Consider the following 14,697-nt stretch of genomic DNA (forward strand, 5'->3'; position numbering starts at 1 on the left):
GAGTTCCTCGGGAAGAGCACCCCCAAGCACCTAATGCGCGACCTGTGCCCACTCCATTCAAATCACGCAGCCAATAGGAAAACCCTCCGCCCTGGGCAGACGCCTCGCGCGGCCGGACCAGCCCCGGAGGCAGGTCAGCCTGGTACCGCCTCGCCGCCCGACGGGCAGCCTCCAGAGCCCTCGGTCCCGCTGGACAACCTTCCTTCCCGGCCTCCTCCCTTCCAGGAGCGGCCCAGCCCCCGCAGCCAGAGCCACACCCGCTTCCCTCCGGTAGCGCCCCCGCCGCACTCGGCCGCCGAGCTCTTCCTGGGCCGGGCCGAGGCGGGAGCGCGCATGCGCACTGGCCGCAGGGCGCCTCCCCGGCCGCGATCTCGCGAAGTTACGCTCAGCCGGGCCGCGGCTGACGGGCGGCCGTGCCGGGGGCGGGAGGGCGTCTGTGGTAGGAAGAGAGGCCCGCTCTGCCGGGCTCGCCCCAGTGCTCTGTGGGATACTGGAAGTCTCGAGCGTCTCCTCCCCGGCTCGCGGCTCCGCTCCGGCCCGCTCTCGCAGACACGGTCGCACACCCCCCGGCGTCCCCTCGCCTCCCTCGCCGCCGCCCCCTTCCCCCGCTCGCGATAAGAAGAGCCGGCGGCAGGAGAGGGGATGAAGATGGCGGACGCGAAGCAGAAGCGGAACGAGCAGCTGAAGCGCTGGATCGGCTCCGAGACGGACCTCGAGCCTCCCGTGGTGAAGCGCCAGAAGACCAAGGTGAAGTTCGACGATGGCGCCGTCTTCCTCGCCGCCTGCTCCAGCGGCGACACGGACGAGGTCCTCAAGCTGCTGCACCGCGGCGCCGACATCAATTACGCCAATGTGGACGGACTCACCGCCCTGCACCAGGTCTGTGTGCCCGCCGACCTCACCCGGAGCCCGGGCCCGCTGTCGTGCTCGCGCCGGGGCCTCTCAGGGCTCCGGTGCTGAGGCCGGGGGGTGGCGGGAGACTCCCTGCTGCGGGTGAGGGGGCGGCTCCGTCGGCGGAGGCTGGGCGCGGGGCTCCAGGCCCCCTTCATAGCCGCTCGCTCGCTGCCGATTTGGGAGCCGGCTGATTTTCCTGGGCGCGGGGCAAAATGGACTGTGGTCCTCTTGGGGCCCCAGGGCCATTTGTGGACATGTGTCTGGTACTCTGGGTCAAGCCGAGCTGGAGTGTAATGTAATGGGTTGTGCCGAGGCCCGGTGTCAGTGATAGACTCGGGGGGTGGGGGAGTTTGAAAATCCACTAACCGGGAGCGGTAGGGATTCTTGTGGCAGATGGACCCCCTTTGACCTGTAGGTGGGCATTGGTCTTGGTGTACTTTTCAGGACTTGATTACAAATGACGATGATAATAATAGTGATCAAGAGCCCTAAAGCCGGGTGCCCTGAGCGAACGATTTCCTGTTTTCTCCTTTATTACTCTCGGTCACTGGGGAGGGGAAAACGGGGTGTAATTAGCTATTCTGTGGTGGCTGAAAGAGAGGTGTTTGCTAGTGTATCAGATAAGGAAGTCTTCCCAAGTGGGCTTGCCCACCTCTTAACTAGAGTCTATGGATTCCTGTACTCGAAGTTTGTCGCAGAGACGCAGATCCATTAGCTCTGGCTCCTGGAGTGTACACCGGGGCTAGGAAAGACAAGAATAAACAATGTGCACTCCTCAAAGACGGTTGCCAAACTTTGATTTTTTTTTTTTTTTTTGGTTGGGTGGAGGGGAGAAAAGGAAGCTAATCACAATCTTTTCTCAAAATGGATGCTTTGTGCATGTTAAAGTTTTATAGTAGTCCGATTGGGATCTCTCAATGTTAGCCAAATAAGGAGAAACTATTGGCAATCCAGAGATAATGTTGCTTTGCCTTTAACAAGCCAAAAGCAACAAAACCCTTAGAGTTCTGCTTGAAAAGCAAGTTTTAAGTGCTGGTAATAGGTGCCATAACATAGATTCTTTCTATTTTCATGTTAAGCAACTTGGAATTACTAGGAAATTAGAGTGAAAAAGGCTTTTCCCGCTCTCTCCCCTTGGTTCTGGGGAGAGCATAGCTCTATTTTGAATAATAGTATGGTTAAAAACAGAGGTTGAAACCTAAGGCTTCGCACTTTGTACCTAAACTTTATTATTTTGCCCCTGTTAACTTTATACCTTTTAAAAAGACATAGTATGGAGGTATTTTCCTTTTATTGCTTCCTGCTTTAATAAGTGATGACCATTTAAAGTTTTATTTAATCAAATTCACATATCAAGTTTGGCGTAGCCTGTGTTTACAAAGCTGACTGGAAGGACTGAAATGCCTGACAATCTGGAGGACAGATCTGGAATTTAGAATGGCACTGAGTGAAAATATAGGGTGGTTCTTTAATATAATACAAAGTTCATTTGCTTAAAGCTTAAGGCACATTATAACTCTTAGATCTGAAAACATGATTTTGAGAAGGAAATCAACTTCAGCATTAAAAAATAGCATTATAGTGCTCGCTTCGGCAGCACATATACTAAAAAATAGCATTATATAAAATTAAAAAAAATAATCCCCAAGTATTCTTTCTTGTGTCCTTGGCAAGTTTTAGTGAAAAATTGGTTCCAAGGCACACTACATGTCAGAATAATTGGGTAGTGGTTTATATCAGTATGTTTTCTAAAACTGCTAAATAGAAATGTAGTTTCTTCCCTGTGGAGAATTGTATTGGCTTGGAGGAAGAGGACAATGTCTAACATTTTTTTATGTTGCAATACTAGTTTAGATAGTAGAAAAGACATGAAATTGGCTTTTAAAGGCTTGTGTTTATGTGTTTTTACTTATTTAAAGAAGCCCGACTTAATGAGACCTTCTTGACTGACTGAATGGGTGGTTTGGTGACTATAGGTACAGGCTGTATGACTGCATATTCTGTTTGCGTTGACAAGCATGTAAGTAGATGTGTCTAAGTTTATGCCTTTTTATTTGCTGTTGGCATAGAGCACCTTCCTTAAATCAATGAAGCCAAAGTCCTTAAAAGATGAAGCATTGAGGGGCTGGAGAGATGGTTCAGTTGTTAAGAGCAGTGACTGCCCTTCCAGAGGTCCTGAGTTCAATTCCCAGCACCCACATGGCAGCTCACAACTGTCTGGAACTCCAGTTGCAGAGGACAGACATATACCATGTAAAGGACTTTTAAAAAGCAGCATTGAGATGTTTATTGTGTTTTCTTTACTGCTCTTATTTATCTTGTTTCCCATTATGACTGTGAAGACAAGGGCTTCTTCACTTTGGGCAAATTCGGGACACCAGTTAGTGAGAGGTGAGAAATGGAACCCCTCTCCTCCTCTTGGGATCTTAAGCTTTTCAGAAGTCTCCCGAATGACAAACGATGTTTGTCTTCATTGTCTAACAGTAAAATAAATGACTGATTTGGTGACTGGTCCTTAAATATTTTAATACTCTCAAAAGATCATAAAATAGCTAAAATATTTTACCAGTTTAATTTTTCTTTAGTCTATTCGCATGTTAACTCACCTTTTGGCTGGGTAAAAGAACCTCAGTTTTGTTCACAGGACAAAAACTTTGGTACTTCACATCCCACAGATACACTTAGCACCCTGCTATTTTCTTTACATTTGTAATACAAGCGGTCTGTACTTAAAGGGTTATTTGTTGGTTGAAAGAGCACTCACTGAAAACTGTGAAAACCCAGCTACTGCTCTTTATCCTTTGGCATAGAAATGCCATCCAGATGGAGAGAAAGCCTTGGTCTCTGACTACTCTTCTTCCAAGTGTAGGATACCACTCCGATTTTTCTAAACTTTAGATCTGAAGTACAATTTCAGTTTTGCTGGTTGGCAGTTGTTCACCTACAGAGCTTTACTTATAGCATGTGATTATGCCTGTATTTTAGCATGCTTTGTAAACATTGTCAAGGTTTATAGGGTTATGGATAGAATGCCTTGGGCTGGTCCTTACTGGCATGCCTAAAATGCAAGTGTCAATTTGGAGTTTAGCTTTTTATTTTTCACTGAAAAATCTTAACTTTTTCCTCTGTGTCAATTTTTTCAAGTCAATTTTCAGTTCCCATTCTTTTACATCAACCAACTTATTGATATAAAATGTAATATGATATAATGTAATCTTTAGCTAAAAGTATATTATCTTTAAGTAGTCGTATATATTTAGATCTAGTTCTTTTTGCCATAGGCTAGCAACTACTTTGTTTTCACAAAACATTTCTTTAAGGAATCATTACTTTTCAGAAAATTTTTTCTAATTGTAACTGAGTTTTATCATTAATTGTTAACTTTTCTGTGTCTTGAGATTGAGTACAATCTTTTTATATAATCTGAATATTCAGCTCTAGTTTTAATTTATCATGAATTTCACCCTCAAGTTCAGACTAAAACATTGTTGTCATCAATGTCAAGATGAAGTTAAACATTTCAGTTCCTTCATTCATTATCCCTGTGGATATATGTCCACTCAGTCACCTGGCTGTTCCTCGGGGTTGCCTCTGTATTACTTCTCTTCTTTGCTACTTTGATTATCAACCTAGTCCAAGCAGTTATACTTTTATCCTGGTATTATACTGACAATTTGTTTTTCCAACTTTATATGTGTATGTATATATGTATGCATGCATGCATGTTTCACGCCAGGATGCATATGCATTTTAGAAAAATCTTAGCAGCCCCATGCTGTGCCTCTCCTCAGTGTAGGTTTAAAACTCACTATCATTAGCTTATGCTTCATAACTGTGGAATTGGTGACCTTACTTTCATTAGAACTAGATTTTTAATTTTCTATTTATATGCTTTTAGTCGTTTCTTTTCCTCTTCTAAAATGCCCTTCCTTTCTTTACCAGCTCAGTTTCCTGTAAGGTTCCATCCAACTGTCAACCGCTTTGAACCTGTATAGCTGAGGTAGCTGAGGTAGCAAAGACACATGTACTTCTCTGGGTGATCAGTACTCAGTGTACTCACGCTCTGGCCGTCTTTATTTAATAACACTTCTTATTACTAGTATCTACGTCTCAAACTTAGAAGAATCAGGACCCATTCTTCCATATATTTATGTTTCCAGGGCCTGACTCACTAAACATTTTTATTGAATTGTTTTGATTCCTTTTATAAATCATTTTCATCGTTATTGGTATACATACTTGAAGCCTGCATGTCCAGATATTTAGAATATTGGCCCAATATTATAGAATCAGTGTTTTTATGAAATAAATGAAAAATTTGGAAGTAGATGTTTAGTATATTTCTTTTCATTGGTATGTAAAGTATTTGTAAGTAGCATCCCTTTGTATTAAAAAGTCATAAACCAGCTTCAGGTTTTGGCTGAGTGGCAGAAAATGTATTCAGTTAACACCTTCATAAGAACCTGAGGTAGATTCTATAGTGAAATCCAAGGTTAAATGGTCAGTGTTCTTTTGTAGTTTTACAATAATACCCCCCTCTGTTTCCAACTAGACAGACTTGTAGTTAAGCTTAATATGAAATCATTATGCTCTTAAATACAAGTTCTGTAAACGTGTAAGGGATCCATTGAACGCTTCTTTGTAAACATAGGAATCGTGGAGTGTAGTTTTTCCTTAAGCAAAGCATGCGAGCCATCAGAAGCAGCTGATGTTGAGTTCCTTGTTGCAGAATAATTCAGCTGCTCTATATGAGCAATCTGTTTTAAACTGAATACATTTTCAGTTTTTAACTTTGACCTCTTTTATTTTTTCATGTTACAGTTTTAGAAACACTTATTGGATTAGTTATAAAAGTATTAAAATTCATGTTAAAATGTACATGAAATTGTTTTTCTGTGTACTTTCTTTAGAAAAGCTGTAATGCCTTATGCTAATGGCTCATAAAACTTTTATTCAAATATCTAGAATCCATTTTTAAATTTATTAAACAGATCTCCAAGCCCAAACTGGTCCCTTACTTCACACAGTAAATGGGCAACGTAGCCATATATGGGGTGTGCTGGTACCGCACAGCGCCTACACTGCTGCTGTTCGAATGCCTTCTCTGCAGTTGCTGGCTTTGTGCTTCCTGGCAACAGTTTTGTGGTCTGACTTTGAAGTGTCATAACCAAGGCTGTCTTTCATGAGCTTAGCTTCAGTGTGATTGCAAACTGTGACTGAGCATTTTCTCGCAGAGCCAGGTGGAAGCAGCACTGGGTAGCATAGGAAATTTGCACCGTCCCTCTTACCATGTTTCCCATGCTCTATTCAGTAAGAGCAAAAATGCTTCAAAATCTACAGGAATTCGAAGGACCAGCTTTTAGAAACCTTTATTAGGTGTAGAAAAAACATTGTATTCCTACTACAGAATGCTATTTCCTCACACTCTAAAGATGCTGCTTTCATTCCTCGGGAGTGTTTAAGAATAATAGCCATCTTTTCTTAGACCTTTCTTTTGAAAGTGTGTCTCTTTGCATAATCACAGTGAAGGGATGGGATGTTAGCATGCTGATACATTCTTCACAGGATGGAAGACCTCTAACATTTCCTTTCCATTTATTTTAGGTTAGGGCTGACTGTGCAGTAGCCATGACTTACCAGTGTTTTATTGAGAAGCAGTGCTTTAGAAACAGTATCACTTTTAATTCTCACAGTTCCTTCCTGTGCTCAAGGTTGCCAACACAGTGAATTACAGTGAACTGGAATTCTAACGCAGACCTTCGTCTAGGCCTCCCATCAACCCCACCAGATGGCTTTTTTGGGGGAGGGTAGCAGTCTTTTTATGTAGTCCAGCCAACCTGAAGCTCACCATGTAGATAAAGATGGCCTCAAACTCACAGAGATTCTCCTGCTTCTGTCTGGTACCCTAACTTAATTAAGTCTGAAGAAAAAAAAATTTTTAAATATTTCAGTGATTGTGTTAATTACTATTTGAGAGTTTTCCCTGTAAAAATTAGATAAATGAAAAAAACATGAACAGGTTTTTTTTTTCTTAATCTAGTTTTGTTTTAACTAACACTTGGTTTTCCTTTTTATTTTTCTACTAGTGACAGTTTATATCACTACTTTTGCTATGCATATACAGTGATTTTTATACCTAAGTGCATTCAGTTCTTGGATATGAACTATAGGAAGCTCATATCTGAGATGTTAAAGAAGACCATCCCAGCTGGACCTGCATGCAGGCCTAGCTTTAATCTAGCACTTTGGGAGGCAGAGGCAGGTAGATCTCTGAGTTTCAGGACCACATAATGAGGTCCTGTGTCAAAAGAAAAAATAATCTCAACTTGTCAGTACTCTGCAGCACAATTACTTCAATTACTTTGTGTATAATGATCATTGCTATTTAATCAGGGCATGCGATATTATACAAATGCTAACAATGTTATCTAAAATGGTTTCTGAGCTGGTAAAATGAGCTCGTACGTTGTTAGTCATTCTTGACTCTAGTTGGGAGCCTCTTATTCGTAAGAACATCAAGCTATATATTCATCTACGAATTACAGAATGTAGCTGGGTTACGATCCTGGTCTTACTTAATTTGAAAATGATGAAAGGATTGAAAATGTGATTTACTTATTGCTCATAATTGGTTCTCTTATTTATATGAACTTATTTATTTCGGTCACTAAAAGAACAAATCTTTAATTTCGTTTTGCTCCATCAGTAAATTTAAACCAAGTAATTTGATCATCTGGTATGATTTCATAAAGTAATGGGATATTTTAACAACAGAAGGATGTAGCATCAAAATAAAGGGCAGTTGAGATGCCCATGTCAGTCTATAAAATTATCAAGAGGGACAACAGATGCTCTTTGTGCTTTGGTGAGAGTACAGTTGTAGCGAAGGATGAACGGATCCCGTAACACTGCCCTGTGCCCTGCTTTTACCAGGGCCTGTAGAGTACAGAGGGTGGCATTCTATATCAGAGTTTAAGCCCTGTGTTTCTTAGATACATAGTTGGAAACCAGACGTTTATCTGCAGGGATTTAGGGAGTAGCTGAAAGCCTTTGAGAACCATTGGCTCCATATTCATACACTTCCATAGGTCTTGTGCTTGTTGTTATCCTCTGGAAAGTGTTTCCCAGTTCGTTTTTATTAAGGCACTGCTCAAAACACAAAGTGCGAGCATTTTTGACCACGGAAGAACACGGATTCTGTGCATGTTCTAAACCATATGTTTGGCATTTAAAGACTACCCACTATTAGAAGTATATCTTATCTTCAAATAAAATAGAAAATTTCTTAACATAGTTTCCTGAATTGATTCTTTCCTCTTAATTTTTCGTTGTCTGGATTTTATTTCAGTAGGTGCACAGTGTCTTAATTTTAAAAAAACCTGAATATTGTAATTTTCAACAGTAGAATTAATAGAAAATGAACTGATAAGTTGTGTTGGCAGCTATATTGGGAATTACAGCATTAAAAATTAAAGCAGGAAAAAAAAATTAAAGCAGGGTGTAGTGACATATACCTTTAATCCCAGCATTTGGGAGACAGAGGCAGCCCAGCTCTGTGAGTTTGAAGCTAGCTTGGTCTACATAGTGAATTCCAGGACAATTAGAGCTACAATATGAGCCCGTCTCAAAAAAGAAGTATCAGAAAAGCATATGCCAACAACTTATGTTTTAATATTCATTATTACAGCACAATATCTGTATTTTAGATTTACTTTAAAAGTGGAGTCCATTAGTGATTACCAATACAAGTGTAATTTTGCCAAGATTATGTAATTTAGTTTAAAAATGAATATCTTAACAAATCCTTTGCATTCAATTAGGACATGATTTCTGATAACATAGCAATAAAAGTAATTCATGTATTATAATGATTTAATTACAGTCTTTTCTGAATGTTTCACTGTGGGTCCTCATATCCAGAATTTTCTGACCTCACTAGTATTTTGGGTGCTTATCTCTTCATTGTTGAGCTGGCTAGCCATAAAAAGCCAGGCTTCCCTTTGGTATTCCTGCCCTCAGTGGCTGCCTGACTCAAACGTTCTTTCATGGGTGGAGACATTCCACGTTGTCATGTGTCATGTAGGCATTTCTGAAATGACATCCACTAGAAACCAGGGAAAGTAGGGAAAGCATTTCTCAGCTTGAGACCTTTTTAGTAATCTATTTAAGTGTGTTGTGTTTGTGTGGTGTGTGTTTGTGTGTGTGTGTGTGTGTGTTTGTGTGTGTGTGTGTGTGTGTGTGTGTGTGTGTGTGTGTGTGTGTGTCAGTGTCAGCCCGTGGAGAGATCCTTACCTAATAGAAAGCTTTAGTTTGAATATTACTTCATATTCATCTGATTGCTTTTGGTTTAACATGGTCTCCTAAAAGAATTTCAGATTGTACAAACCGTTAACTTGCAGTAGTATTTGATAATAAAAGGAGATTGGATTTGATGAGGTGTGGATTGATGCCTTCTTCAAGTTTCGTAGCCATGTAGGAAAGTACTTCTTCACAAACTAATATACAAATATACATGCACATCAATGTATCACTTTTGTGTTGAGATAACATACATATGCACACACATACATCCTTCAGAATTGTTTTAGAATCAAATACCTGTGCTTTGGAACATTTGTTGAACTCATGGAGCATCAGGTCTAGAACATATTTATGAATATCCTCTGTATTGAAGCGTATTCAGGAAAGTTACATTTTGAAAATATTGATCATTGGAGTTGTATCTGGTGAATTAGATAGATTGTGATAATAATGGTATCAATAACTACATGTTTTCTACAAAGCTTATTTAAAAATTGTTATTGCTTACGAATGCTATACATGCACATAAGGTGTTTTGATCATATGCATCCCCTTTCTCTGCTTTTTTCCAGCTTCTCTCATCCTACTGTCACTGTCCCCTCCTAATTCCATGTTTTGTTTTTTTAACCCACCAAGCCCACTTAGTGCTGCCAGTATGCGTGTAGGTATGAAGTCTCGTCTCTAAAGAACAAACAAACAACCTGATTCACAGCTATCGACAACTGATAGCTCCTAGCCAGAAATGGGACCTCGTGATCCCTCTCCAGCTTCCGTGAGTTCATGTGTGCAACTGTTCTCTCACATCATGAAAATACCGTTTTCTCTCTTTTTCTTAGCCTGGGGAGGAGGACATCTGATACAGATGTCCTACCACACACTTTTATCCCTGCTCATTGACTAGTTGTGAGTTTCTACATTGATTGCCATCATTGTAAAACCACGAGTTGAAAGATGTACTAATCCATTGGTATAGATGAGAACCGAGGAGCCGTTTAAATCTGTGTCTGTTTAGCGGGATGATAATCCCAGGTCTTCCCTCAGCCTGTGCCCTGTTACCGGGCTCCGTGTGAGTGGGGCCAGCATGAGTCCCATCGTATGGAGCAGACTCTGGAGCTTCTTTTTAATTAGAACGGGGTCAGAAGAGGCCTGTGAGAGTGAGTCTGTAGTTAAGTCTTTGCACACTTTTCCCACGGTATGTAAATTGTTTTAGAATTTATTATGAATCTAGTATACTCTTTTGTCCGTGTTCTAGGTTTTCCATATAACAAGTCAGTATTACATCTGACAGTTTGAATATTTGTATATATATGTTTTTGTTCCTAAATAAAGTTTTGATGCTGGTGTACCCAGATTTGGATGCTGTATTTTGTTAAGTAATCTGTATAGTTTTTCTTAATATTTTTGAACAGATCACATGTTTCTGTATTCTTCCAAAGTACATTGGGAAGCCAAAACAAAAATGTAGTTTCTATTTTTTTCTTTAAAAATGCCTATTGCAACTTAATCTTTTCAACCACCATTTTTCACATTAAAGTGTCTAAGCTAACTGTATTTATCGTAGACATGAAAAGCTATGAGACATCATTAAGATTTCGGTGCCTTATGTTCTTGGTTTTTTGTTTTTGTTTTGTTTGTTTGTTTTTTAATTTGCTTTTGAGACAAGGTTTCGTGTAGTCCAGGCTGTCCTTGAAATAAATCCTAATCCTCCTGCCTCAGCGTCTATCGCCTTTTCATTAACGACATGACGTACATTTGTGCTTGTCGTTATATATGCATAATATTACAAATAGAAACGTTTAGGTAATTAAAGCAGCATAGAAAAGAATAGAAGATGTTTAGTGCTAGCCAAACATTCACCTCTTTGAAGTCTAGTAAACACACGCTAATACAAGTGTGTGATCATCTATAAATGGGGTCATACTTAGTTTTCTGATATATAACCTATTTTAAAAATTACACATCTTTGTTAATCAGCATTGATATCTTTAATGGCTATATAGAATTTTGCTTTGTGCATCTGAATTTATTTTTCTACTGATGAGTGTTTAGTATCATTTCTTCTTTTTCATGGAATAGCATGCAAATATTATACTTTATTCATCTTAACTTTTTTTTTTTTTTTTTTTGGTTCTTTTTTTCGGAGCTGAGGACTGAACCCAGGGCCTTGTGCTTCCTAGGCAAGCGCTCTACCACTGAGCTAAATCCCCAACCCCTCATCTTAACTTTTATATTTATTGGATTACTTCCAGAAAAATGTTAACAAAGTTTTATGTTTTGCGCAAAATGCTATATTGCTTTTGTGCTTGTGTTTAGAAGACATTTTTTTCAGTAAAGCTCCTAGCATATGGAATATGGAGAGCTGGCCTTGACCAGATTGCTGATGACACACACATCTGTTAAACTCAGGATGATGTCATCCTCCATGTCCTAGGAAGACTATTGTTTTATTACTCTGTGTGAAGGTGTAAAATACATTGTATTCACGTAGAGAAGTAGTTGGAAGAGACAGGATAAAAGAATGCTTTCTTGCACACTTTCTTTTTGGATGTGTGTGTGTGTATGTGTGTGTGTGTGTGTGTGTGTGTGTGTTCATGCACACACACGTGCCCAAATGTAGGTGTAGAAGTTATAGGACCGCTCTGAATGTCAGTGCTTGCCTTCACTTTGTCTGAGGTGGCAACTCTTACTTCTCCACTAACATGCCAAGTTCTCTAAGCTGGCCTGTGAGTTTCCAGGATTCTCTTGTCTCTCTGCCTGCCAGATCCTCTGAGGAGCGTTGGTATTTCAGAGGTTCATGTTACATATCTGCCTTTTATATGAGTTGTGGGGACTCTGACTGAAAACCTCACATTTGCATGGCAAGTGCTTTTACCCACATCCACATGCCCGGGTCACTTTACATAGATGTAATTCTAGGGGACTGAGGAGATGGCTGCTCTCCTAGAGCATCAGGATTCAATTCTCAGAACCTGCATGGCAAAGCACAGTTGTCTCTAACTCCAGTCCCAGAGTTCAGTGCCCTCTTCTGGCTTCTGCAGGCCCCAGGCCCACAAAGAGGAACATCACTTTAAAAAAGATTTAATTGTAATGTTTTAGAAGTTTGAAATACATGTTATTAAAAATGTTAACCTAATCTGCATCAGTATAATGCCATTATTCATTTAAATTAGAAGTTATCTCCATGCAACAAATATTTAGATCATTTGTGTTGTGTTTGATACTTATCTCTTATCCAATGTCCAGTGCTTTTGATTGGCATTTGTTAACAATAAGAGTTCAGTAACTGAAAACAAACAGGGTTAGATTTTAAAAAAAGGGGGGACAGTCCAGAATATCAAAAAAATTACTTGAGTGATAAATAATTTGTTAATTTATATCTTAACCACTTTTGAACCTGTTTCCTCTGGTTTGTTCTCAGAGTTCTTGTTCATTTTCTTTCTGACCACTTTTCTAAGGATGAATGTTTCTAAGACTAGTTTGCCTATTTTTCTTGTTTCATTCATTGCTGTAGTCCCAACTATTTTCAGAAAATCTGTTCTCCTTTTTACATTATCCATCTTTTTTTATTTTGTATCATCAGTGACAGCCAAGGCAGGAACCAGGAAGTAGTAACTAAAGCAGAAGCCACGGAGAAATAAACGCTGCTTTTGACTTGCTGGGTCGACTTTCTTACAACACCCAGGGCCACCTGCCCAGAGGTGGCACTACCCACAATGGCTTGGGCCCTCTCACATTTATCATTGATTAAGAAAATATACTACTGACTTGCCTATTAGCCAATCTTATAGAGGCATTTTCTCAGTTAAGAGTTCTTCCCAAATGACACTAGCTTGTGTTAAATTGACATAAAACTAGCTAGCACAGTTCCAGACACTATTAAGTTCCCCAACAGATAATTTCTTTTTCAGTAAAACAGATTCCAGCAGTATTCTGCCTTCCATCAAATGGAAGTTGCTTAGGCTTCAGGACAATGCAAGTGAAGACCACAGTGAGAGAGAAACCCATTTCACAGCTCTTAGGATGGCTGAAAGAAAGAAGGAGCATGTTGTCTAGACATGTCAGTTGGAACACAGTATATACACTGTTAGCAGTACTGTAAGCCATGTAGACATCTAGACATGTCAGTTGGAACACAGTATATACACTCTTAGCAATACTGTAAGCCATGTAGACATCTAGACATGTCAGTTGGAACACGGTATATACACTGTTAGCAATACTGTAAGCCATGTAGACATCTAGACATGTCAGTTGGAACACAGTATATACACTGTTAGCAGTACTGTAAGCCATGTAGACATCTAGACATGTCAGTTGGAACACGGTATATACACTGTTAGCAATACTGTAAGCCATGTAGACATCTAGACATGTCAGTTGGAACACGGTATATACACTGTTAGCAATACTGTAAGCCATGTAGACATCTAGACATGTCAGTTGGAACACAGTATATACACTCTTAGCAATACTGTAAGCCATGTAGCCACCTTTAATTAATACATTTTTATTTGTGTGTGTGTGTGTGTGTGTGAGAGAGAGAGAGAGAGAGAGAGAGAGAGAGAGAGAATGTGTGCAAAGACTGGAGCCGGTGTGAAGGACAGTTGTGGGGCATCAGTCAGCTCTTGCCTACTGTGGGTTGAGGCAATCGGACTCAAGCCGTAGGCTTGCATGATTTCCCATTGAGCCATCTCAGCAGCCCACGGTTGAAGCAATCTCACTTCTGTATATGGCCTATCACTTCTATACTACATAGATATCTCTTGATTGAAAGCATGGCCACATAAAAACCTACCTGTTAATATTTAGAGCAGTGTTACTCATAATAGCCAAAACAGAATACAAATGTTCCTCAGCTAGTAAGTGGATAAAGGGGTTTATTTTGTTACTAGAATCAGAAGCCTATTCTTCAGCAATAAAATGAATGGATACTGATAAATTATAAATAAATTTCTAAAACTGTTGAGTGAAAGAAACCAGTCATGCTGTACGATTTCATTTTGTGAAGTGTCTCCAGTAGACCCATCTATGGGGACAGACAGGTCAGCAACTGCTGGAAGCTAGACATGGTGAGGAAAGTATGGTGTTACTGCTAGTGGATAGGGTGAGAAAGATGCTTTAAGAGTGTGTTGATGACTACTCTGAGTACATCAGCCAGGCGGTGGTGGCTCACACCTTTAATCCCAGCACTTGGGAGGCAGAAACAGACATACACATATCTCTGTGAGTTCAAGGCCAGCCTGGTCTATAGAGTAGTTCCAAGACAGCCAAGGCTACACAGAGAAGCACTGTTTACTTTACAAACAAAGCAAAAGTGAATCCATCAAATCCCATTTCATTGTATACCTTAATTGGATATATATATGTCCAATATGTATATATATATATATGTATATGTATATATATGCGCGCACACACATATAATTGTATGTTATATGAATTATATCCGACTAAACTTAGATTTTTAGAACAGGAATTGTTTATTAACTACTAGAAATTGGA

At 40.1% G+C, this 14,697-nt stretch overlaps 1 protein-coding gene across 3 annotated transcripts in view; it reads left to right on the forward strand.

Annotated features, from left to right (window-relative positions):
- The first annotated feature begins 391 nt into the window (after positions 1–391).
- Ppp1r12a (protein phosphatase 1 regulatory subunit 12A) overlaps positions 392–14,697 on the forward strand; it is a 110,547-nt gene continuing 96,241 nt past the window's right edge. For all 3 annotated transcript variants that reach the window (XM_032912149.1, XM_032912156.1, XM_032912166.1), the window contains exon 1: positions 392–879. In XM_032912149.1, coding sequence (XP_032768040.1) covers positions 643–879 — 237 coding nt within the window. In that variant the 5' untranslated portion in view covers positions 392–642. The remainder of the gene's footprint in view (positions 880–14,697) is intronic.

Source organism: Rattus rattus, chromosome 1 (genome assembly GCF_011064425.1).
Source record: "Rattus rattus isolate New Zealand chromosome 1, Rrattus_CSIRO_v1, whole genome shotgun sequence".
In the NCBI taxonomy this organism is placed as follows: Eukaryota; Metazoa; Chordata; class Mammalia; order Rodentia; family Muridae; genus Rattus; species Rattus rattus.